Genomic DNA, 26,017 nt, shown 5'->3' with positions numbered 1-26,017 from the left:
ACAGGGCAGCAGGCAGGGTTGACCCTGGAGGGGCAAGGTCAGCCGGCCTGATTCGGTCACTTGTCTGACAAGCATGGAGCAGTGACACAGCCACTGGGCTTCAGACAAGTGACCGTGTCAGGCCAGCTGGCCCCACCGCTCCAGGGTCAGCGGCACCTGCAGCCTGTATTCAGCCGGGGGAAGCAGCCCCTCCCCACTGCCCTCCCGTCCTGCGCTCTCCCTGTCCAGGTTCTGTGCCCCTCGGAGCGTCTTCCCGGGGGGAGGCCTGGGGAATCCGGCCCTTTGACAGGCACTGAGTAACTGCTGTGGGCCGGGCCCGGGACAGAGCGGCCAGGAGGGCAGATGCCCGAGGGCCATGGGGACACCCAGGGGCTCAAGAGGAATGCAGGTGGGGGAGGGACAGCCAAGAGCGGGGTGATACGCAGCCCAAGGAGCGGGGACAGCGCAGGGAGCGAGGAGAGGGCCTAAGGTGGGAGAGGACAGCCCGGGGCGCAGGGGGACGGCCCGGGAGGGAGGGGACAGCCAGGGCGTGAGGGACAGTACCGGGGCAAGGGGAGAGCGCCAAAGGCGGGAGGGAACCGTCCCGGGCGGGGGCGACGGCGCGGAGAGAGCCAAGGCGGGAGAGCACAGGCAGGGCGCGGGGAAACCCAGGTGCGCGGGGACAGCCCGTGGACCCAGGAAGCGCCCGCGGGGCCGGAAGCGCAGGGTGCAAAGCGGGAACTACGCGTCCCAGCAGGCGGCGCGCGGACACGTCACTTCCGGCGGAGGCGGGCGGTGCGTGTGGGAGCGAGCGGGCGGGCGGGCGAGTGTTTACTTCCGGCCGCCGGGGCTGGGGCCGAGCGCGTCGGGCGGCGGGCGCGGCGGCCCCGCGCAGCCATGGACTGGCTCATGGGGTGAGTCTGCGGCCGGGCCGGGCTCGGGCGGGCGCCGGGCGGGACGGCCGGGGGGCGGGTGCGTTGCGGGGCTCGGTGCGGGCACCGCCGCTCAAGGGCATCGGGCCCGGGCGGAGCGGACGCGCCTGTCCTGGGCGGGCCGGGGCGGGCGTCTCGGGGGCTGCCCGGTTCTGGTCCCGTCCGAGGCCAGGCCCGGCAGCCCCGCCGGCTGTCGGTGGCCGGGGCCCCGCAGGCTGTGCTGCCCGCTCCGCTCCCTGCGCGGGGCTGGCTTCTGGAGTGACTAACTTGAATGCCGGCGGAGACAAGTTCCTGAGAGGGAAGCGAAAGACCCCGGCTTTCCCGGGGTACCCGCGGGGCCGCGGCCGAGGAGGGGAGCAGGGCTGGCCGCTGCGGGCTGCGGCCCGGCGGAGGGCCCCGGGGGGCACAGGTCTCGCGGCGGTCCGCGGGCGGCGGGGCGGGAGGGTGGAGTGGGAAGGAAGCCGGGGACACTGCCCGCTCGGACCGCCGAGCCGCGGCCGCGCCTCCGCTCGCCTCCGCGCCTGTGTTCAGCCTGCGGGAAGCCTCGCCGCGTGGCCCGCCGGTTATTCCGGCTAAAGCGATTTTTTAAAAAAACTTCCTTCCTTTGGAAGAGCGATGAGGACGGGCCCTTCCACCCCGCAGCGCGGCGCTTGCGCGTCTCTGCCCGTCCCGGAGCCCGCTTTCCCCCCGCAGGGGCCCGGGCTGGAGCGGGAGCCGGCGCTCTGCCTTCGGCTGGTGGAAGGGCCAGTGTAGACACCGCAGTTCGGAAAGTGACCGAAAGGCTGGATGGGCATTTCACTTCAGTGTCTCTCAGGCCCTTGGGAGTCAACGGGCGGCGCGGGGTCGGGGGTCGGGGGTCGGGGTGCTGTCAGGATAGCCAAGGAGAGGGATTAGAGCCGTTCCTGGCATTGCATCGCGCGGACTCTGGTGACGGTGAGACCGGGGGTTGGGATGAATCGGGAGAGCCCAGAGGTGCCCAGTGCAGCAGGGATCGTCTTGGGGCCAGAGTGCAGGGGTCAGGGCGCTGTGCAGGTGGCTCCGGGGACCAGCCGTAGGGTGGGAGGGCTCATGGCTTCTTGAAGAGGCGGCAGCGGCCCTGCTGTTCCAGCCCTGCGGCTTTTTAGCTGTGTGGGTGGTCCCTTCACCTCTTTCTTTAAATCACCTGCTTTTAAAAAATCACCGGTGGAAGCTACGGCTTGCAGTGTGTGACTGTGGAGGGAGTGGCCAAGGTGAAGGCTCAGCACAGTGCTTGGCATGTGGTAAGTGTTGACTGCTGTTAGTGTGCAGTTTTTCTCCAAGGCCTCCGAGACCCGCGGGCACTGAGAGTTGAGAGCGCACAGCTGTGTTTGCTTGGTTCCCAAGCATAGGCGCTTGCTTGTTTGCTGCATTCACTGGGGGGCACTGCGTTGAGAGGCTGAGTGCCTGTGCCTGCTGTGTTCTCTTCTGACCACCGGTAGGACCGAAAGACTGGTCCATACATATGCAGGTGAAAAGCCATGTCTTCCTTGTCACTGGGAGAAGAGCTAAGAGCCAGGCGCTGCTGCTTGAGAGGGCCCTGGCCAGGGAAGGGGTGTTTGCCGCTGCCTGGCTGTAAAAGTGTGCAGTTCCAAGAGGGCAGTAATGATTTTAAAGTGGGATTAGGATGGGGTGCAGTTATCTTTGCAAACATGGTTTTAAATCCAGTGGATTGCATATTGGACATTGTTGAATTCTTTAACAGTTCCTTAAATATGTGTTTCCTGTTTTAAGTGATACATTTCGGTGGTCAAGTACTGCTTTTCCTCCGGAGCCTGTTTTTAAGCTGGTATCCAAGAAGCAGAGCAGAGAGGGCCCAGAGGTTACACTGTCTTTCCTTACCTCTGCTCATTTCACATGTTTATTGAGCACCTACTACAGAAAAATAAGTTGTAAAAGCTGAAGAGTGAGCCGCAGAGACCCACAGGTTTCTTTTATTCTGGTCCACTGCTTGCTTAATCGGGCTCTGCTGCTGGAGAGGGGTCAGCCGGGAGTGAAGAAGCTTGCTTCTGTCTGAGCGGCTTTTGTGTGCTCATTACTAGGGCTTTCATTGGCCATTAATCCTTTAACTAGATGTCAGTCTGGAATTGGGGAAGTGTGTTATTTTTTCTTGCTATTTTTAATTCAAAGCATTCACTGTTAACCAAGTAGTTTGGAATACAGTTTTCTTATGTTTTAAGAGTCTTTTTTTTCAAAGAAAGGATTTCTTTGAATTAGTTCATCTCAGATGACAAAGTATGGACTCTACAGTAGCAGCAAACAGTACCTGTGCCTGCTGTGTTCTCTTCTGATCACCGTTAGGTCCGGAAGAGTGGCCTATAGATGTGCAGGTGAAAAGCCATGTCTGCGTTGTCACTGGGAGAAGAGCTAAGAGCCTGGCCTGCTGAGCCTTGTAGCAACCTTATCATCAGTGCTCCCAGCTGCTCCTGAGGATGGGGACCCTGCAGGGAAGCCTGCTCGGGAAACCAGAACAAAAGCCCACACGACAGCACTGGTGATGAGGACGAGTGCTGATGGGCCTTTCTGGAGAAGGTTTGCAGATGGGCTCTCCACCGTGTTTCTCATAGGTTTCCTTTGCTTGGCATTGCTTTGAGTTTGCTGGTGAAGCAGCTGTAAAGATAAAACTTTTTTCTTTCTCATCCTTTCTTTCTTTTATAAAGAGTAATTCGTGACTTGAAAAAGATTTCCACTTCTTGTATAGTCAAGCTCTGTTCCGTTCTGGACAGCCAGTGACAGGGTGTCATCCCTTGCCACTGAGCTGTAGGCAGCTGGGAGGAGAAGTTTGAGCTGCGGTGGTTTCCATGGAGGCTAGGGGAGGGAAGAACTTGACCACACAGTGTTTGCAGTTTAGGAGAAACTTGTCTTTAACTGACAACAGGCATTTGTGAACAGAAGGTGTGAGTGCGGTTTCAATGTTACCCAGCAGAACTCACAGCCCAGAAGCCACTGAGCATCTGGGAATGCAGGAGAGGAAACACACTTCCTCCCTCCTGGCTGATGGGAACGTCGCTGCCATCCCACTGGCCCTACATAGGTCCCAGCACGGTGGAGTTTGAGGGGAAAGGCCCCTCTCGTCCAGGCAGCTTCTCCAGCTGGGCACAGCCAGGGTGGGGGCAGCGAGGGGTGCACATTGGGGCTCTCCTTGCTCCTTCTGAGGCTGTCCGGTGCCTTGACACCAGTGCCTCGGTTACTGTCCAGGCAGCAGGTGAGCTGCGGTCAGCGGGTTCGGGCCCTGGCACCCCAGTGCTGGCGACTGAATACCAGCTGCAGGTGAGGTGGGGAGGGCCTTCCCCTGGCCATAGGCTTGTGCTTACCGGCTCGGCTCTCAGCTGCCTTCAGGTATCCTCCTCTCTGGCTGAGATTAAATCCCATGAGCGTGTGTCTCTGCAGGAATGTGAATGGCGTGTTGATGACCTTGTTTTTCTTCTTTCTTTGCCGAATGGGAGGGTGTTACTGGTGGTTAACAATTGAATCTGATTATGAGGACACCCAGGCTGAACTTGCTTGAATCTCTAGACTTTTTTTTAACAGCCTCATTGAGGTATAATTTACATACCATAGAACCAACTTTGGTTTGCAATTAAATAATTTTTAGTAAAATTACAGGGCTTAGTAACCATCACCACAGTTTAATTTGAGAACTTTGCTGTTGTGCCCCAGAGAAGCCTCCTGTCCAGTGGCATGGCTCCCCATCCTCACCTCCAGCCCCGAGGCAGCCACCAGTTCCCGCCATCTGTGTGGCCGAACTGACTCATGGAAATGGAATCCCAGTCGAGGGGCCGTGTGCCTGGCCCATGGAGCGCAGTGCTGTTAACGTCCGTCCGTGTTGGTACATGTCTGCAGTGCTATCCTCTTCACCACTACACGTGATTCCGTCCTGTGGAGATGTGCACCCACCACACTCCTTCCACCACCGATGGGCAATTGGGTCGCATCCGTGGTTTGTGACCATGACTTTTAGGACGGTGAGCTGGGCCTCTTCTTAGCTGGGTCCCAGCTTCCTGCCTGAACTCATGAGCTGCTGTGTGCCAGGCTCTGCTGCGGTGAAGGTTGGGAGATGGAGACACAGCCATTCCCGCTTTTTAGAATGAGCCCCCGATATGCCCCTAATGACACCCTCCCACTTCTGCTTGGACCACCTGCTAGGAACCCTTGCACAGGTGTCCTTGAAGCTGGCTGGAGACTGGCTGGGGGTGAGCCCACCAGGGGAGCCCTGCTGGTCGGGGCTGGGAGACACCAGGGCTGCATTTCTCATTGCGGGTATCTCTGAGACAGCACAGCTCCTGCCTTCAGCCTGTGCTTTAGTGTTGCCACCACCAAGTGCCACCCTGTGTCCTGGCTCATGAAGGCCTCTTCCCAGCCCTGAGAAAGCCGGCTCACACTAGGGGTCTGCCTGCCAAGTGCTGCTGTCAGAGCTAGCAGGGGCTTGGTGCGCCACCAGACTCCCTCTCTGGAGGAAGCTGTGGTCTCTGCTGTGGTCATCCAGTAGGGGAGGAGGGGTGTTGAGGCCACGGTGAGGGAGGACTCCGTGCCATGCACCCGTCATTCTAGCATCTCCTCTTCGGCCACACAATGGCGTGGGTTAGAAACACAGGGCCCACTGCGACTTTTCGTTAGGGCCACTGAGTGCTGGTTGGGAGCTTCAGGGCAGTGGCCTTTGTTTCTCCATGCTGGTTTCTGCTTGTCCAGCCTCCTGCCAGCGCCAGACCTGTCCGGAAGGGAAGGGGTGTGTGCTGTTCCTGTCTGTCTTGGCCAGAAGGGCCTCCCATTCTTTGCCTTCGCTGTGTTTGTTTTTTTTTCTGCACAGGATTTCTCCTGGTGGGGGCACACCCATTGGTGTTCAGCGGAAGTAGAAACAATTGGAACAAGCATAAAATGTGGAAGCTTGAAGAGAAAAGGAGGAGATGGTGGGCAGGGCTTCTAGGCCACATGTGATCTGTGGCGCTGCTTGGCCCGTGGACTGCGGCCACATTCGCATTGCTCTCCCTGTCTGCCTTCTCTTTGAAGGTCCCCTTTGCCAGCGGGCACGGCTCCGCGTTGGAATATCTGTTCATTCATCCCTGCTGTTGTTTGTGGATGTCCCAGGGCTAATGTGATATGGTCAAGTGCCACAGCTCCTGTTTTTTTCTGTGTGGTGGCGACTTTGGTCTGTGTCATCGAGCATTTCACTGTGGCGGGGAGGCAGGGAGTTCCCACAAAGGTATGCAGCTTCTCCCTGCAGAAAGCAGGCGAGCTGGAGGATTGGAAAGCACAAAGGCGGCCATGCTGTTTCACTTTTGCCCGGGACCTTTGCAGGGTTGGGAGACTTTTCTTCCGAGTACCCTGTCAGCAGTGTCTCTTTCCCTCCAGACATGGTGGCTGTGCAGGTGATGGGTTGGCAGACCCTATCCCCCCAGCACCATAGTCTCAGGAGCCCAGGTGGGGCTGTTGTCTCAGGGTTTGGCCTGCAGCATCTGTGTCTGCGGAAGCTCCTAGCTCCAGCTTTGCCAGGACTTGTCCTCAGTCTGGGGAAAGGCCTGATGGTGCCAGGTGGCCCTGAGGAGCCGGATGCCCGAGCTTGGGGCCAGGCCTGGGCGTGAGCCCAGGAGCATAAAATTAGCTCGGGCGTGGGTTGAAAGCTGCTGGTGCGAGCGTGGCTTGTCTGCGTTGAGTTTGTCATGCACAGCCCTGGCCTCTCCCCCCAGCCTGCGGCCACCCTCTATAGGGAAGGCCGCTCTGGGTTTCTCTTCCCAGTGCCCCTGCCCTTCTGCTGCGTGCCCTGTTCTTTGTGCCACGTGTGACAGGACCATTTGTCGTAGCAGCGGTGTCATGAAACACAAGGGCGTGGGCCTGAGAATCTGGGTTGAGTCAGGTTCCTGCTGGAGCCCTGCACACGTACAGCCTGCTTTGAGTGCTCAGGACATGTGTGAAACAGAGGCAACAGGAGCCACCCCTGGGCAGCTTCCCTGCTGCTGAAGGGGACAGGAATCAGGAGGTGTGCGATGTGGGCCCTGGAGGGGTGTGCGGGAGAGCTGTTTGAATCGGGGCTCTAGAAGGCCGCTTTGAGAAGACGCTGTGAGCTGAGACAGCAGAGCGGAGGGAGGGAGTCGCCATGCGGGCCTGTGGAGTGAGCCTGGCTCCTGGCGCCTTGTCTCAGAAGGGCTGCCTTGCCTCCCCACTCATGGCGCCATGGACATGTGGTTTTTTTTTTTTTTCTCTTTTTTCCTTTTTTTAATTTTTTGACACTCAAGACCATACATTTTCCATTTGGGACATGTGGGTTTTTATTCATTTAATGTTTTTCAGCCGATTGTCATCTTTAATAATATTTTGATGAATGGGCTGTCTCAAATTTAGCCAGCAGGAGCATATTTGACCCCGCTCCTGTATCAGTGAATAGATGAAGGGGCAGGGAGGGAAGCCTCCATGGGCAGGAAGCAGTGAGCCTGGCTGTGTATCACCTGGATGACCTCCGAGCTGAAGGGCTGTGCCAGCAAAGCCCTCAAGCTCAAGTGTGGGCATGGGGGCGGTCTGAGGACAGGAGGAACAGCAAGGGGACCTCAGGCTGCGTGCGCTTAGGAGGCTTTGGTGACAGGTCAGATTTCTCTCACAACTTGATTCAAACCATCTTACGAATACTGTGGGTTAAAAGAAATAATCCATGTCACTGGTAGCCAAGTTTTTAATGTGGAAAAAGATACAATATAAAATAACAAACCCCCTGCAGGGTTCAGTGGGGCGTATTACCATGAGGGGATAATTTTGTTTGTTGGCGCTGCACCCCCTGCCAGTGGTGGGCTTCCCAGTGGGCTGCTTTGTTTCTGTGTATGACCCGCTCGACCTGCAGCGCCGTGTGCCCTCCTGAGCAGCTCTGCTCTGGCTGGTGCTCTCAGCAGAACTAACACAACTAATGCCCCACTGCGTCTGCTCCTGGTAGGGCAGTGCAGCTAGGGTGCGCGTGTGCATTTCACACCCAGGACTGGCTGGTAGGCCACACGGTTGGCCACCAGGGTCAGGTCAGGTGCTGCACCAGACGCATTCGTCTCTGATCTTGGGCATGCCTCAGCAGCTTCTGGCTTGGCCGTGGGTGGGTCCTGCTCACCTGTTTCTGAGTAATCAGCCCTGGGATTTCTGGGCCCAGAAGGAGGATTCATCATCATTCCCGTGTCTGTGGGCTGGTGGGTGGGGCTTTGACCCCACAGGTTATTCCTGCACTGCCACCCGTGGGGGCTGGGCTGGCTTCCCTCAGGGGCCTTGCTATCATGGCTGTCTTGCTGCTGGCCGTTGTGGTGCCACAGTTTTCCTCAATGGATCTCTCTGGGTGGAGTTTTATATCCTCACTATAGAGCAGGGTTTTGGACTTCTTGCTCTCAGGACCCCTTTATACTCTTAAAAAGTCCTTTTTGAGGCCGGGCATAGTGGCTTATGCCTGTAATCCTCGCGCTTTGGGAGGCCAAGGTGGGAGGATCGCTTGAGGCTAGGAGTTCAAGACCAGCCTGAGCAACATGAGGAGACCTCATCTGTAGAAAAAAGCAAAAAGAATTAGCCAGATGTGGTGGTGCGTGCCTGTACCCCCAGTTGTTCAGGAGGCTAAGGTGGGAGGATCGCTTGAACCCAGGAGTTGAGGCCGCAGTGAGCTCTGCACCGCTCACCCCCAGTCTCCGTGAGAGTGAGGCTCTGTCTCTAAATGTGAAAAGAAAAATGTTCTCATTGAGTTTGCATGAGTTGAGCTATTCATCTTTTTAGAAGTTAAATTTCAGAATGTAAAACAACTTCAAAGAATTAAAAACCCAGTATATATTAACATAAAAAAATGAATAAAATAAAAATTTTTGAATTTTAAAATAAAACCTGTTATCTTCCAGAGTAAAAGAAGTAAAGAGAGCGGCTTACTTTTTGTCCATCTCGAGAGCTAGTGTCTGTGTTCGTCCTGTTGGCATTTTACAGGTCAGGTGGCTTCCGCAAAGCTTTGGCACGTGGCACCTTTGCGTTACCGTAGGGAGAGTGCTAGCCTCATGGTCGCAGACCACACTTTGGTCTCTAGGGCTCCCTGAGTGTCCTCTCTTTGCCTCTGCTGGGAAGGCCTTTATCCCAGGAGCACCATCGTGGAAATAGCTGGAAGACGAGCATCCTTTCAGCCACTTTCTGTTGGTCAGGGAGTCATAGAGCCACCTGGATCTGGGGGTGGGAGTGGGTGGGAGTGGTCAGCCTGCCTCTGGATGGAGGGGGGCTCCAGCCAGCCCTGGTCTTCCTGCGTCCTCCAGGAGGCCCTGGCTGGCCACCCCAGAGACCCAGACCTCTTCTCTCTCCCCCTAGCTTCTGGGCACTGTGCTGCCTTCTTCTTCCTGCCTTTTAGTTTTCTTCCCAGGGCATGCAGCCTGGCACCACTGTGGGCCATGGGGTTTTATGGGGGGGCGGGTGCCATCTCTGGGTGCCACAGAGGGCTGCTGAGGCAGAGCCAACACTGGACATCCCGTGTTTCCCTTGCTGAGCTTTTGTGGCACCTGCTCAGTGAGCGTCACCCCAGGACCCACCGAGCCACTGGGACTCACCAAGTAGCCAGGTGGTCCTAGCAAAAAAGAAAGGTGGAAGTTGTTTGCCCTTTCTCATGTTTGGTCAGGCTTCTCTGCATAGGCACTGCACGCCCTTTCACCGGATGGCTCTCTGCACCGGCAGTGGTCTCATCAGCCCTGCGTGGGTTCCTTGGCTGCTCAGCAAGACAGACCTCGTAGGGCTTACGCCACTGTCTGACTCAGTGAACGAGACTTCAGAGCATGGGCCCAGTGGTCCCCAACAGGGAGGGAAGGCTGGGAGGTGAGATGTACTGAATAGGGTCTCTGGTCCCACAGGGTGGGCGGAGGGAACCACAGGCAGGGACAGTGGGACTCTCCCTGTCACTGCAGCTCCCTCTGGGTTGGTGCATTGATAACAGCGGGCAGCACTGGCTGATAGCTGGGGAGTGTTGCTGAGGGTGGGGCTGACCTGCACCTGCCTCTGGCTCCCCAGGGCCTGGCCTCAGGTGGTTGTGCTCAGCGTCCACTCATCTGCCCAGGACCCATTGGACCCTGCTGGTGTCCTGTGTGCTTTGTGTTGGGGGTACCTTAGAAAGAAGGACACGTCCTGCTCACCTGGGACTTGGTGTTACATGTCCATTGTAGAGACACAAAATACAGAAAAATAAAGAAAATCAAAAGCAAATCCTCCTGCCACCCGGAGACAGTCTGTACTTGATGTTAAAACCAGCCTCACTCTGAAGTGGGACCCTTGCCACCCAGACCCAGTTGTCCAGAGCTACTGGTGGGTGCCTAACACGTGTGCTCCCCTGTCGGTGGGGATGGGGACGTTCCCGGGCTGTGTGAGTCCCTGTGAAGGGAGTGTGGGGCCAGTGCTGGTGTTTCCACAGGTCGGTGCCTGCATCGCACACGGCATTGCCTGCCACCTGCGTGTGTCTTTTTGAAGAAGATGTTTGTCACGTTTACAGGCCGAGAGCAGCACCTTGCCTAGTCCACATTTCCTCTGGGAGGGCTGGTTTGACCCACGCTTCTGTGCACAGTGGGCTGTGCAGTCATCTGCTTGGTCTTTGCCTGTTTTGTCTTGAATTGATCCTGTGTTTTCTTAAGACTGGCATGAGTTCTCTTTATTTTAAGGATATTAATCTTCAGTGTTAAGATTTTTGAGCTTGTTCTTAAAGAGACAGGTAAAAGCCCAGGTGGAAACTGTGGGAAGTGCTGGAGTCGGAGTCTCTATGACTCCCCTGGGCTGCAGAGGGGCAGAGAACAGGTGTGCCAGGAGCCAGACCAGAGGGCCAGGGAGCACCGGGAGCCAGGGGAGCTGGGGGCCGGGGGCGGCCTGGGAGGGCGAGTGCCAGGAAGCCCTGGGCCCTCTCCTGCTCTGGGCGGGGCCTGAGGGCTGCTTTTCTTTCCACCATTCCCTACCTTCTTTTACAGCCTCTCACCTGCCTCCTTCCTGAGTGGCTGGAGCTGCATGCTGGTTAGCTTCTCCATCAGGAAGAAATCCAGGCCACACTGGCACTCAGCACCGCTGACCTGTTCAGGAACTTGGCATGGCCTGGTGCAGGTTGGGACCGCATTTGGTCACAGGCTCCACAGAACATAGGGCAGTGGGCACAGGGCCACGCAGGGGGTTAGGGCAGTGTTTCTCAAGGTCTGTCCAGAACCACTAGTCCCCCTAGACAACCAGGTGAATTTGGGAAGCTCCAGATGAAGTCTGAGACCTCTTGGAAGCTCAGCGGACGGCAGTGGTTACGGGCTCCGAGCAAGGGAACTGTGGTTGACTGTGTGAACTGTTGTTTCCACCACCTGGCTGTTGCCACCCATCGTTCCTACTCCCGTCGCCTGCCCTCATCCCGCTCTTAGCTGTTGGAGGTGATGGTGGAACAGGGGAGCATCCAAAAGAACTTAAAGCCTCAGCTGGTCCACAGGTACCACCCCCAGTGCTGACGGGGTGTTGGCCTGGATGTCTGCCTGGCTCTGCTCCAGAAGTGATTTCACTTGCCTGCATGGGGTGTCAGGTGTTTTTGCACTCAGCGATGCTCCTTTCATGCCCTGGACCAAGTGTGGTGGCTGAGAGCCACAGAGGCTCTGTGACGTGCACCCTCGGGCTGCCTGTGCTGGTGGGCGGCCGTGCGGCAGGGTGCAGTGGAGGCCTGCTGCTTCTTTGGGAGTGCAGTGGGCACCTTCATTTCCCAGAGGTGGCCATCTCTCCCTCGGTGACAACAGCGTCCCTTCATTTCTCAGAGGTGGCCATCTCTCCCTCGGTGACAGCAGCGTCCCTTCATTTCCCACATTTCCTGGAGGTGGCCATCTCTCCCTCCGTGACAGCAGCGTTTCTGCTGAATGGTTTCCTGTGTCCTCCTTGCCTTCATAAATGTGTAACAAATGCTTCTGCTTCGGGGTGGGCTTCATCTTCTCCCCAGACCCACATGTAGCCTCTGCTGTACCTGGCGTGCCTAGGGCAGGGAGCAGGTGCTGGATGGGTCTGACCACCCAGGGTGTGCCTCTGCCTGGCCAGCCTGCTGCCTCATGGACGCCTGGATGCAGAGCTTCCTGAGATGAGCTCTGTGTTGGGATGCACAGAGGGGATTTGCTTCCTCCTAGGCTTGGGGTCTTGGGAATGCTTCCCCCACCCCCGCCCCGAGTCAGGGTCTCATTCTCATTCAGGCTGAAGTGCACTGGCACAATCATGGGTCACTGTAACCTCCTCCTACCTCCCAGGTTCAAACGATTCCCATACCTCAGCTTCCCAAGTAGCTGGGATTATAGGCATGTGCCACCCTGCCAGTCTATTTTTTTTTTTTTTTTTCTGAGATGGAGTTTTGTTCTTGTCACCCAGGCTGGAGTGCAATGGTGCGATCTTGTCTTACCGCAACCTCCGCCTGCCAGGTTCAAGTGATACTGCTGCCTCAGCCTCCCTAGTAGCTGGGATAACGGCGTGAACCACTGTACCCTGCCTTGGGAGTGCTTTTTGACATTCACTCCTGCGCTGTCAGTCAGCGTGAAAACCCAGGTGCTTTTCTGGAGGTGGCTGCTGTCAGGAGGTTTAGAAAACCTTTGTCATTAAAACCTTTATTTTCAAGTACATTCTGTTGTTCCCGCTGGGAAGGCCTCCTACCTTTTTGGCTGAAGAAGTGCTGGGCCAGGCTGAGTTGTGTAAGGGTTCCTGGGCATTTATAATTCATGGGAAAATAAAGCATTGTTTTGTGTGACCCTGTGCTGCTCCGAGGCCCTTCCTCCAAGGCAGACCGAAGGCAGCTCTGTGCTGACGATGCAGGATCCTGGCCCACAGCTATCCTCACAGACTTCTTGGTAGGAGCGGCTGCGTCTGGGTGCTCGCCCCTGAGCCATCTTTGCCTCTTTGCTGCCTTCTCCTTGTTGGGCACACAGGTTCTAAGTAGTAGCATTTGTGGTTTGTCAGCTCCCGAGCTCTGCAGTGTCACTAGGAGTGCAGCAGGTCCCAGGGTTTACTAGCAGTGTCCTGTCTCCTGAGATGGCCCCTGAGCTGCCCTGGTGGTGGAATGGAGACTTGGGGCCTGGCTGTCCCTGGAAACCTTTGTGGAGCTCACATCCCACTCTCGTGAGGGCCTGGAAAGGCCTGGGTCCAGGGGCTTGCTGTGGCGTGCAGTGGCTGTCCACGAGGCACCTCTGTGAGGGTGGGGTGGGAGGCCTGTCCTTTCAGGACCCACTGTGCAGCGTGGACTTGAAGGGCGCCGGTCTGTGCCGTGCAGGGGCCTGCGGCCACCTTCTCTGCCCTTCCCCAGCAGGCTTCTGCTCTGGGGCCATTGCAGTTCCAGTTTTACTGCCAGGGACCTCTGTGCGTTGTGCCCCTCAGCTGTGTGCGTGTGCTCATTGCTCCAGGTGGACAGCTGGTCCAGCCTAGCCCAGGGGGCGTGTCATTGGAATAGCATATGAGCAGGGTACCTGGTTGGGGGGGTCCTGATGCCTGTGTCCCCACTTCCTGTCTGCCTCACCACGTGCAGTGTTCATCACAGCAAAGACGCACTGGAATGGGGCTGACCGAGGGCTGGTACACGACAGGCAAAGGCACTGTTGCCTTTGCTGCCCCAGGGAGTAGATGGCGGTCCCCTGTCTGCTGCCAGCTTTGTGACCTTGGGCTGTCATCAGGTCCCTGAGCCTCCTTCCCGCCACCTGCCGTGTGGGGACAGGGGTCTCTCTCTCTCACTGGTGTGCAGTGACTTCTGCCACAATTGTAGTGGTGGCCACAGTGGTAGGAGCAGGTGCCACAGTCAAGGCCATGGGACTGGTGTCTCCACAGTGCCCTGGCCCCTGCACTGACCTGGCAAGGAGGGTGACGTCTGGGCTCCTTGTGAGCTTTCTTGGCATCAGTGAGCCCTGAGAGCTGTGGAGATGCTGGCTCAGGCTGGCTGTTCCCCACAGGAACACATGAGGCTGGAGGAGCAAACACATGGGGCTGCCCGCCATCCCCACACTGCACCTGGGATGCTGCTGCCTGGTTCCTCCTAGAAATGGAGGGACACACCTGCTTGGGTTTCTCTAAAGTGCCCCCACCTGGTGACCTGAGTCAGGAGGCCATGCCCACGGCTGTGTTTTTTGAGTCCTCTGATGCCTGGTTTTAGCCGATGGTCAGAGTGGGGTCAAGGCCAGCATGTGCACATCCTCTTAGGCTCCCTGCGTATCTGGCTGTCACTGGGTCAGGAGGTCCTCCTGGTACCAGAACAGCTGAGAGGGCCCCCTGCCCTTCTTAGGCCGGCATGCCTGCCAGTTGTAGTTGACAGGCAGAGCTGCAGTTCTCTGTCTCGTGTCTTCCCCAGAAGTCCAGGTCATTTCATTTCTTTTTTTTTTTTTTTTTTTTTTGAGATGGAGTCTCAGTCTGTCACTCAGGCCAGAGTGCAGTGGCACAGTGTCGGCTCACTGCAATCTCTGCCTCCCGGGTTCAATCCCTCAGCCTCCTAAGTAGCTGGGATTACAGGCACTCACCACAACACCCGGCTAATTTTTGTATTTTTAGTAGAGACAGGGTTTCACCACGTTGGCCAGTCTGGTCTCGATCTCCTGACCTCAGGTAACCTGCCTGCCCTGGCCTCCCAAAGTGCTGGGATTACAGGCATGAGCCACCGTGCCCAGTCAGGTCATTTCATTTCTAATCAAAATAATGTCCCCTAAAATGACATGTGGAAGGCCCTAGGGTGAGGATGGAGCCCTTTCAGTTAAGGACCTTTTGTGGGCAGGCCCCTGTTACAGAGCCTGAGGTTTCAGTGGTGGCCCGTGTGTCCTGGGCCTGGAGCCTGCTGCTTGAGAAGGCCACATCCTGCCTCTCTTCACACCTTGCCCTGCCTGCCGTGGGGCTCCATTCCAAAGCCTGTGAGGGTTTTGCTAGACTCCCTAGGCAGGCCCATGCTTCCCTGGGCTGAGGCCTAGGCTCTCAGCCATAGGCACCTGTCCTTATCTTTGACTCATGCTCCATATAGCCACCCGAGAGGACCCACATGTCATCCTCCTAGAGACGGGGCACTTTGGTGGATCCCCATTGTCTGTGAGATGGAGTCCCCTGTCTGTCTCCGGCCCTGCCCTGTGTGCCCCAGGCTCACTTCAGCCCAGCTGGCCCTCCAGTGTCCACAGCTCTGCTGAGACACCTGGCCTGTGTGCACACATGTCCTTGTGTGACCTTAGGCTGTTGTCAGGTCTCTCAGCCTCCTTCCCACCACCTGTTGTGTGGGGACAGGGGTGTGACCTGCCTGACCCCATGCAGGCTTCTCTGGCTGTGGGCTCTCAGGCACTTGATCTCTGGCCTCCCTTGTGCCCTGAGCCTTGGGACTGAGACACAGGTGGGGACAGGCGGAGGCAGGTCAAGCCTTGCAGTCACTGTCGGAAGATGCTTGTCCTTTCTTTTTTACATGCCTTCCTGTAGCTCCTCGACAGCCCTTGACGAGAACGCAGGGCTGCCTCACTGCCGGGGCCCTGGGGGAGGCTGTTGGAGAGTGAAGTGCAACCCCTGCCCAGGGCTAACACCTGGGAAGGAACGGGGGCCTGGGCTGGTGGGCCTTTGTCCCAGCAGCTCAGCTTGGCTGTATTCACCAGTCAGCGTGAGGATTTTAAAGCCAGACTCACACATTTCCCCTGACAGGAAGAATAGGGAACCCACCTGGGCGGGCTGCATGCCCCCTGTGCACGCTGATGGATCATTGACCAAAACCTCCCCCATCTCAGTGAACTCAACTCCTCTGGAGCGTGCTCTTGACCCAAATGGAGTTAAATTAGATATCTGCAAAGTGGCACTCCTTATACTTAGAAATTAGGAAGCATGCTTTCAAGTAACCAGTGGGACAAAGAAGAATTTGTAATGGAAATTAGAACTTTTTTTTTTTTTTTTTTGAGACGGAGTTTCGCTCTTGTTACCCAGGCTGGAGTGCAATGGCGCGATCTCGGCTCACCGCAACCTCCGCCTCCTGGGTTCAGGCAATTCTCCTGCCTCAGCCTCCTGAGTAGCTGGGACTACAGGCACATGCCACCATGCCCAGCTGAATTTTTGTATTTTTAGTAGAGACGGGGTTTCACCGTGTTGACCAGGACGGTCTCGATCTCTTGACCTCGTGATCCACCCGCCTCGGCCTCCCAAAGTGCTGGGATTACAGGCGTGAGCCACCGCACCCGGCCAGAACATATTTTTTATCTGGAAGATAACAAAAATCCACCATGCCGTGACTTGCAGGGTGCACACCCTCGGGTACCCATCACTCTCCGAGCCGTAGCTGAACTCAGAGACAGTGGGAGGAGGGAAATGAGGCCGGAGCGGAAGTTAACAAAGCGGAAAATCGGTCTTCCGCAGAGAGTTCATCGAGGCTGGAGTTGGATTCTCTGAAAACAGGAATACGATAGAAAATCTGGCAAGAGCGATCAAGACGGGAAGAAGGAGATGGCTCAGGTAGCCAGTCTTTCTCATAAGTCACGCTGGCCAGCCAGATATCTGTATTAAAAAAACCTCGGTCTGTACCTCACACCCTGCAGAGAACAGTTGAGCCGAGTAGAATGCAGGTCTAAGTGTAGAAGGTTCTGGAACTGCTGTCCAGCACCGTCATCAGCCATGTAGCCAGGCAGCACTGGGGATGTGCTGAGCGTAAACCATACTGGTTTGGACATGCAGTGGCACCTTGTGTGTTCTGTGTTGATTGGAAGTCTGTTTGATCTGTTGGGTTAAATAGAATGAATCTTGGCTGCTGCTTTTACTTTTCAGTGGGGCCATTAGAACGTGTAAAATGACATCCATGGCTCGGATTATGGCTGGTGTCATATTTCTCTTGAGCAGCACTGTTATAGAAGATGCTATTCTTGACCCATGGGTTCAGAAAAGTTTTTTAAAACAGGACTAGGAAGTACTCATCATCAAGGAAAAGATAGATAATTTGGTTTACATTAAAATTAAGCAGCTCTGTTTATCAAAGATATTCCTCGAAAACTGAAAAGGCCGGCTGGGCACTGTAGCTCACACCTGTAATCCCTGCACTTGGGAGGCCAAGGCTGGAGGACTGCTTAAGCTCAGGAGTTCAGGACCAGGCTGGGCAATATAGTGAGACCTCATTTGGCTGGGCAACATAGTGAGATCTTATTTCTTCAAACAAACAAACAAACAAACAAATAAAATTAGCTGGGTGTGGTGGCATCTACTACCCCAGGGGGACTGAGTTGGGAGGATCCCTTGAGCCCAGGAGCCCGAGGCTGCAGTGAGCTGTGATCTCACCACTGCACTCCATCCAGGCTGGGTCACAGAGCAAGATTATCTCTCACACACACAAAACAAACAGGCAACCCTTGCAGGGGAAATGCACTGTACCTAAAACGGACTGGAGCTCAGAGCCAGACTTCCCTGTGGGCTCCAACAAAGAACAAGAAACAACTGGTCCCGTAGAAGACAGGCAGAGGCTTGAGCAGATGCCTCATGAAGAAGGACACGCAAATGGCCCCGAGCCATGGGAAAGAGCCCTTGACCGTGTCTGCCTCGGGGAAAACCCCAAACCTTAGATCCACCGCGCGTGTTGGCGAATGCCTAGTGAACACCGTGCCTCTAGAGTGGGTGTCGGGTTGCCTTCTAACCCTTCCTGCCTGGTGTGCTTGCTGGTATGTTTCGTTCCCATCTTGCTGTGCTTTGAATTTCTTCTTTTCTTTTTTTTCTTTGAGATGGAGTCTTGCTCTGTAGCCCAGGCTGGAGTGCAATGGGGTGATCTGGGCTCACTGCAACCTCCGCCTCCCAGATTCAAGGAATTCTTCTGCCTCAGCCTCCCGAGTAACTGGGATTACAGGTGCCCACCACCACGCCCGGCTAATTTTTGTATCTTTAGTAGAGACAGTTTCACCGTGTTGGCCAGGATAGTCTTGATCTCCTGACCTCCTGATCCACCTGCCTCAGCCTCCCAAAGTGCTGGGATTATAGGTGTGAGCTACTGCGCCTGGCCTGAATTTATTCTATTTTTTAATCATCCTTTTTTCAAATTGCCTTGGAAGTTAGGTACTTTCCTTTATTTATTTTATTTTTTTTAGAAACACAGTCTCACTGTGTTGTCCAGGCTGGTCTCAAACTCTACCTTCACCTTCCGAAGTTCTGGGATTACGCTGTGAGCCACAGTGCCCACCCCTCCTTTAGTGGTTTTCTTACAGCACACCCCCTAAACTTCCAAGGTCTGATGTTGATTTATAGCTTTATCCACCTCTCTGAAGTACCCAAGGCACGAGACCACTTTGGTGTACTTTCTCTTGAGTCATAAGCACCTGATATGTTTTAAATTCTGTGCACTTTAGACCCTGCACATGTTACTGTCTTGTACGTTGGTATTGATTTAGGTTGACTGGTTTTATAGGCTGTGCCCTCTCCTTCCTCCTAGACCCCCCATGTGACTGTCCTGCGTGTTGGATTGGTTCAGGTAGACTGGTTTTAGGCTGTGCCCTCCCTTTCCTCCTTTGTCTTTCTGGTTTTGTCCTTGCTTCTGTGACCAGTTTTCCTCTGCCTGTGGCACAGCCTTGAGCTTTCTTGGATTTCCGTTCAGAGGACTCTGCTGGGGGCGTCCTCTCAGTCCCTGTCTGTCTGAAATGCCTTCAGCTGGCCCTCATTCTTGGCAGAGCTTTTCACTGTAGGTCGTTGTCTTGATTGGCTTTCTTTCAGCCCACTTTTGACACCAGGCCGCCGTCCTCCGGCTGCTGGCCGTGGAGATGCGGCTGTCAGGTACGCTGCTGCTCCCCCGGGGGTGATCTGCCGCCTCCCAGCCCCAGCTGCTTCTGATGTTTACATTTTTAAATTTTTACATAATTTCAAAGTTAGAAGTTGCCAAAGTAGTGCAAATAATTCCTGCATACCTTCTCCCAGATTCTCCAGTGCCAGCCTTTTTGCCATATCTGCCTTATCATTTTCTCTGCCTGGCACACGCACACACGTTTTTTCCCAGCAGTTTGAGAGTGAGTTTCATCTTGACCCCAGCATAGAATAGAATGTGTTTCAGCAGGGAAACACTTGGGTGCACCCCCACAGAAGGAGATGGTGAAGGGGTCAGACTCTCCACCCTCTTCAGAATAAACTTTGAAACAGGCTCAGAAGGCACTTTGTGTGAGACGTATGGGAGATGCAGAGGCATGGGTGTGAGTGAGGGTGATAGCAGATCGGGCTTGCTGCTCATTGGGAGGGGGACTTCGGTGGACACTGCCAGCACAGAGCAGGGCCACGAGGATGGAGCGAGCCAGGGGGTGGCTGGCCTGATGGCCAGTGCCTCGGTGGCATCTCCCTGGGCTGCAGCCTGAGAGGGGCGGGGCACCAAGCACGGCTGCTCCCTGGAAGCCCCACTCCCATTGAGGTACAGGCTCTCTGCCTAGTTCCTGACACCGTGGAGACCAAGCCCCTCTCTGGGGATCGGAGGAGACACTGGAGCAGAGGGAACAGAGCATGCTCCTGAGAACCCGGGGCGGCACACAGTCGGCCGCAGAAACAGTGGACAGGCCCCAGACGGCCTTGTCACAACCTAGATTGCTTATGGAAAATTTGTTTTTGTTTTTGTTTAGAGACAGGGTCCTGCTCTGTTGCCCAGACCGGAGTGTGGTGGCACGATCACAGCTAACTGCTGCCTTGACCTCCTAGGCTCAACAGATCCTCCCGCCTCAGCCTCCCGAGTAGCTGGGACCACAGGTGCGCACCACCATGCCCCACTAATTAATTTTTTTTTTTTTTTTGTAGAGGCAGAGTCTTGCCATCTTCCCTAGGCTGGTCACAGGCTGAAAGACTTTTAAAGCCGTCATTATTAATGGAAATTAGCAAGACTGTTTTTTATTTCTCTACTGATTCAATAGTACTTAATTTTATGTTGTTTAAAAGGAACCTTAAATCCCTTTGCCTCTCCTTTGCAATCATGGTTCTTGATTTTGTATTACTGAAGGTTGCATTAAAACCCGTTCTGGCTAATTATGAGGTTGGAAATTCTAAAGTCTATCGAGTAGACGGCTTGTGTCAAATGAGGCAGCTGGTGATTTCTGGACACTTGATTCCATCTGAGCTTCCTTTTCCAGCACAACCTTATCCTGAACACCTGATTTTGGGGTAACTTCTTATAAAAATCCACTGTGTGTTATTGTGGACATGCACCTCTTGGCATCCCCCTGCGTGTTGACAACCAGAATGCCCTTGGGTTTCCGACCCTCACTGTCCTCACTAGTGGCTTATGCTCTTTTCCATGTCCTGCATCTCTGGTCAGCACCACAGTCTGTGTTTCCTGTGCTTCTGCTGAGGTGGCCAGAGGCCACCCAGAAATGACCCAGATTCACACCCTAGCCTCCTGCTCCCCTGTAGTGTGCTGGGCTTCTCCACAGTAGCGTTTGCCTGAAACATCCATCATCCTTCCTGTCCACTTCACTTGCTGGCCTTCCCTGGAAGCCAGGGGCAGTGAGTTCTTGGGTTTGGCGTCTCAGGGCAGTCCTGGGGCAGCTCTCCAGTAGACGGATGTACCCTGGGTGGATGTGGAGAACCCTGCAGAGCATGCATCGAAGCCCCACTGCTGCACTGGCTCACCCTCGGCGGGGAGTCTGCTGTGTGCCGGGCCCTGTGCCGCTGAGAACTGGGGTCACACGGCCCCACCTGGTCCTTGTCGCATCCCTGCCCCAGAATGGAGGTGCAGAGAGGCCAGGTGGTGTGTCTGGCACTGTAGGGCAATGGTTCCCCAGGTGGGGTGTGGGCAGCAGCAAGGGCGGTGATAAAAGAAGAACTTCAGCCAAAACAGATGTATAGAAGTTTAACAGAGCAGAAAACAATTCTCGAATCGGCAGCCTCTTGAGCCGGAGTACTCATAGACTCCAGCGCAGCCTTCGGTGGAGGAAGATTTATGAACGGGAAAAGAAAAACGGAAGTGAGGCACAGAAACAGCCGATTGGTTACAGCTCGGCGTTTGCCTTATTTGAACACAGCTCCAACAGTTAGCTACACGTGCTTGGCCAAAACTGGGTGATTGGCGCAAGTATAGGCTATGTTCTCTTGATACCTCCACTTGTCACAGTTCACGATGTACAAAGATACATTTAGGTGGATCTGAAAATACGTCAGGAGGCAACTGTAGACTAAACTCAATTTCACAGCGGGTTGCCTGGACCTTGTTAGAAACGCATGGTCTTGGGCCCCACCTGGAGCCATTGCTGCAGAGCTGCAGGGTGGCCCGGCTGGCTGTGCAGAAGAGCCCTAGTCATGCAGCCTCAGGGGCCATGGGGCCACCTCCCCCAGGCTTGTCTGGCCCAGAGCTCCTGCTCCCTTGCTGTTGCACGTGTGGAGCCATCCTGCATGCAGGCTGGTCTTACGGGGGTCACCACGGAGTGTGTGCACCACACTTCCTTGTCCCTTGATCCACCATTGGGCGCTGAGGTTTTCCCATGTCTTGGCTGTTGTACCTGGCGGCTCTGTGGAGTAACTGCTGCAGACTGTTCCTGAATCACGCAGTATGATGGGAGGGAGAAGCCATTGTGTTTCACCCTTTTGACCCTTCCTTTCCCCTTACAAGTGAGCTCTTTAAGGTGAGCCATGGAGGGCAGCGTCACTCTGCATCCCCTTGGGGTTGTCGAATACGGCCAGGTGGGCCCTGCGGTGGGTCTGTCAGAGCAGAGTCTGCGCCTTCTCACTGTCCCTGGCCCCTCCTTTCTCTGTGGAGGTTATGTGGCCAGTTAGAGTGGCCTATAGCTGCCACGACTTGCAGAGTCACAGCTGGCACAGTGCTGGCAAGGCGACGGCGTGGTGGACCCTGGAGCTCTGACTGTTCCTATGCTCACCGCCACACCCTGCAGGGCACTTAACGAGACCCTGTTTTGTAGGTGGCAAAATGAAGGGACAGAGTGGTAGTGGGAGCCTGCCTGAGGTGCTGAGAGGTAGGAGTTGCGTCTGGCCCAGCTGTGCTTGACCCTGTTCCAGGGTACTTTGGCCAATAACAGAGGGAATTGACAAGCCCCACTCGGGCGGGAGAATGTGGGGATGGTGACCAGGTGTCCCTAAGCAGTTGGGGCGGGTCATCATCTATGGAGATGGCAGGTGTTGGGGGGTGCCTCTCAGAGGCAGACACAGTGTCTATATCGGACATCTCTGGATGCAGTGGGCTGGAGGTGAGCTGTCTGGTGTGCCCTGAGCATGCTGCCTGGCAGAGAGCGGTTTGGGGGAGCCGGATGCGGGGGTAGCAGTGACAGTGGGAAGAGCTGGTGCGAGGGAGGAGCTGGGGGTGTGACCGCAGGGGAAGCCGAAATCGGCCTCCACAGGTGCCTGCCCCTGTGTTACAGGGATGGGAATTGAGGACATGGCCAGCTGAGGGTGGCCTCAGCCAGAGCTGTTTGTGGCTTGGCAGAGGATGGTGGAGAAGGAGAAGCAGGGAGTTGAACCCCCCGGAGGTGAGGGGGTGGAGCCAGCACATGAGGGTGGCACGTGCCCAGTGTGGCTGTGAAGGGCGGGAAAGTGCTGTTGGCTGGGAGGCGGCACGTGGGTGAGTGCCCACCAGAGAGGTGGGGCCGGGAGGCCTGGCCCCCGGGCACTCTCTGCCCTTTTCATCCTCTCCAGTGAGCCTGGGGTTATGCTGGAACGGGAGCCAGAGAGGCTGGGCGCCGGCCCACCCTGTCCTGGGGAGCTCGTCCTGGCTCTGTGTTTCATTTTTTGGTTTATGTAACATTTTTCTTCGTTGTTGAAAGAGAGACTATAAGAGTAAAGTCACATGCTTCACCTTCAGTGAGGAAAAGTAGCACTGAAGCTTCCATCTCTTCCCACAGGGGCCTGTGTGCTGGACCTGGACACCCCTGTCTTCCTTTCTTTGTCCGAAACAAAAATGGGCTCTTCCTCTTTTCTGGGTCCTGCCTGATGGCACCACCTGCAGGCCCTGCATTTGGACGCAGCCCTCCTGTGGACAGGACTGGACTCCAATTTCTCTCTCCTTTCTGTGAGTGGTGGTCCACTCCATGCCACCGTGTGGTGCTTGGGGCAGAGCAGCAGGGCCCATGCTGGCCCATCTCTCAGGTGCTTGTGTCTGAGAAGGGGCACCCATCTCACCTCTGGCCTGATAGGCTTCGCCCCTGCCTAACTGTCCCCTTCCCCTACAGTGCGGGCGGGCAGGTGGGTGAGGGGCAGGTGCCGGTCTTTCCCTGTCCCCGCCCCATCGGTGGCCTGTGGTTTCACGTGCCTTGGGCTGCTCTGGTTACTGGGGAGACGGAGCGTATTTTGTGTCCTGGCGAACAGCTGTCTCCTGTGATTGGCTCCCCATGGCCTCAGGATGCCTTGCTTCTGATTCATGTGGCCACCGCTGAGCAGTGGGTGTTTTGGGTACTAGGGTGATGGTGGGGGAGTGTCACAGTCAGACCCAGAGAGACCTAGAAAGCAGCCAGTACTTGGCACCTTCTGTTTGCACAGCTGGAAGATTCAGCTTCTCTGTGGTCACTTGGAGCAGAGCTTGCCACAGAAATGTCTTTTTTCTGGTCACCTTGGTTCTGTTGAAAATGATCGTTCAAATGGTATATTCAGAAGTACTCAGGTCACTGCTCCCCCTGTTCGCGTGGACCCTCCTTTTGGGCAGCTAGGAGGTGACTTTGCTGGCCTTGCTATGCCCAGGAGTGCCCAGGAGTGTCCAGGGGCTGGTGTTGGGTTCCCCGGGGAGTGCTGCAGCCTTCCGCCCACTTGGGACATCCTGGAGGTCGGCATTGCCATTTTATAGGTGGGAAAATGCAGAGAGGTGGCGTCACGGGCCCGGGCCCTGCAGCTGGAAATTGAGCCCAGGCCGTCTGGTTGATAAGTGGCAGCCCCCTCTGCTCCGAAGCCCCTTGTGCTTCTGTGAAGGCTGTGCCTCTGAGGAGGGTCCAGGCTGATCCCTGCACTCTGCCCCCAGGAGCACCCCTGAGGCCTCTAGTCCCTGGAGGGCCAAGGAGTGCTGTTGTGGAGAATGGGGGCCTAGACCAGGGTGCCAGGGACCCTCCCAGGGCTGATGGAGAGAGGGGCATTCTCTAGGATTTGGGGACTTGACCAGCCACTGCCATGGAAATGCAGTGCCACAGAGGCTGAGGCCAGCCTCCACCAGAGGGCGCTGCTGGCTGTTTGGAGGAAGCCAGGTGCTGGGCAGTGATGGCCATGGGCGTAGCCACCCTGCAGGGTTCTGGCTGTGAGCACAGTGGTTGGGGACCACTCTGGAGCCCCGACACGTGAGTGTGACTCCCTCTGCCACTGTGAGGTCGAGCTGGTGAGCACAGGGGAATGCACCAGATGCCTGGGGCAGAATGGGAGTGGGGTGCCAGTGCTGCGTAGAACACACGTGTGCACACGTGCTTGAGGAGGTGGGTGTCCTGGGCTGTCCCTTTACCAGTCATGTGGTACAGCCGTGGTGGGAGAGCTCGTGTGCCCCCCTGAGTCAGCACCAGCTGACATTAGAGCCTTGACCTCTGACGGCGAGGGAAAGGTATTGTCTTCATCAAACCCCTCTGTCCTGTGTACTTTAACCTTCCTGCCCCAGTGCTGGAGTCCTGTTTGAGGGCCTCCTGGCACCTGTCAGGACAAGGGTCCAGGATTGGTTCTCCTACTGAGCTCTAAGCCCTGGAGGCAGGCAGTGCCTGCATCTGGTACCATGTCCAGCTTGTGATGGGGGCCAGTGTTTGAGTACCTTTTCTGAAGGGGGCACCAGGAGGAGGTCTGCATTTGCCCCAGAGTCGGCCCTGGGCTGTGTTCACTTGTTGAGGTCCCGCTAAAGGTAGTGTCCTGCTGAAGAGCTGCCATCCACTGCTGTCCCCACTCTCATGTTGTGTGGGGACCTGGGGCCGGTCATTGCCGAAATTGGGGCTCCCTGTGGCTCTCCCCATCAGGGTGGGACTCTCTGAACCCCATGAGCTTGTTCCACGGTTATTGCCAGCAGACTTGTGGCTGAGCTTGCATGCTGGTATGGATTTGGGGCCAGCACATTCTGTGCTGCAGCGCAGAGCTCCTGCTTGGCGGGGCTCTTCAGGAGCCTGCTATGTGAAGAGAGAAGCAGTGCGGGTGTCGTGCAGCAGCTGTTGGTGGGGGTCTCCGGAAGGGCAAGCAGGTGGCCTGCGGTGATGAATGGCTCTGCCATGGTGCCCTTGCCGTTCCTGGGTGCTCCGTCCCACTAGCACACCATAGAGCAGAGAGACAGGGCTCTGGCTGACCAGCACCAGGGAGCCTGCGCTGGCCCTGCCTCCCGACCCCACCTGGGATAAGCAGCCAGGAGTTTTGAAGAGTCAGAAAGCCCCAGGAGCAGAGAGGACAGAGGAGACGAGAGCAGACCCATTTTGGAAGCTGGAAAGCTGAGGCTCGGGTGGAGTGAATGCAAATGCAGGAAAGCTGAGCTCTGACCAGCAGGGGAGGTGTTTTCACAAAGGAGCTGTGGTGGTTCCAGGTGGAGTCTGGGAGCCCCCTGGATGGAGGCTGGAGGTGTATTTAGAAGCAGCTGTACACCCCCTTCACGTCTGATCTAAGTCTGGAGGATGAGTCTAAGTGTGTGGGATTGTGGCACTGGCCGCCGACACCCTGGCGCAGTGGAGGGTGTCATCCTGCACAGGAAGCCTTGATAGCTCTCCACATCCACCGTGCGACGTCCCCTTCTTGCCCCTCCCACACTGGGTTCTCAGCACCCCAGCAGCTGAGTTCGACCCTCCAGGCAGAGAGTGGGAGTCTGCCCAGCCCAAGAGAAAAAACCCTTGGACCCTGAGAATGGGGAGCAGGGGCTGCCCCATGTTCCCTGGTGTTCTGAAGTGTCGCAGTTATGTTCCCTGAGGTGGCCCCTTCGTTCATTGACGTGGATGTTGGGTGTGGGTGAGTCCCTTCAATTTGGTAAGTCATTTCCTATGATGCTGGAAAGGTGTTGAATAGAGCCAGACTCCCCCAGCGAAGCCCCGCCAACGTGCACCTAGAGCCGTTAGTGAGCTCTGCGGTGCCCCCCAGCCACGTGTGATGTGAGCGGCAGGGGTCACCAGATAGACCAAAGCAGATGAGAAAGCAGGAAGCCAGCCTAAACCACAGTAAAGCAGAGCGTCTGTGAGTCTCTTCAGGGTTGTAGAGACCAAGTAGCAGGCATGAGAAGGAAGAGCAGACTTGTACAGCAAGGAGCGTCCGGCGCACAGCAGAGAGCACCT

General features: G+C 56.1%; 1 protein-coding gene across 2 annotated transcripts in view; it reads left to right on the top strand.

Annotated features, from left to right (window-relative positions):
- The first annotated feature begins 775 nt into the window (after positions 1 to 775).
- MOB2 (MOB kinase activator 2) overlaps positions 776 to 26,017 on the top strand; it is a 71,067-nt gene continuing 45,825 nt past the window's right edge. Inside the window, exon 1 of one of the 2 annotated variants that reach the window (XM_032270559.1) lies at positions 776 to 893. In XM_032270559.1, the coding sequence (XP_032126450.1) occupies positions 877 to 893 (17 nt within the window). In that variant the 5' untranslated portion in view covers positions 776 to 876. The remainder of the gene's footprint in view (positions 894 to 26,017) is intronic. The other variant, XM_032270558.1, reaches the window with a different exon arrangement.

The sequence above is a fragment of the Sapajus apella genome, unplaced genomic scaffold (genome assembly GCF_009761245.1).
Source record: "Sapajus apella isolate SASKATOON/1434 unplaced genomic scaffold, GSC_monkey_1.0 scaffold212, whole genome shotgun sequence".
Classification (NCBI taxonomy): Eukaryota; Metazoa; Chordata; class Mammalia; order Primates; family Cebidae; genus Sapajus; species Sapajus apella.
This window is presented reverse-complemented; position numbering and strand designations above follow the sequence as displayed.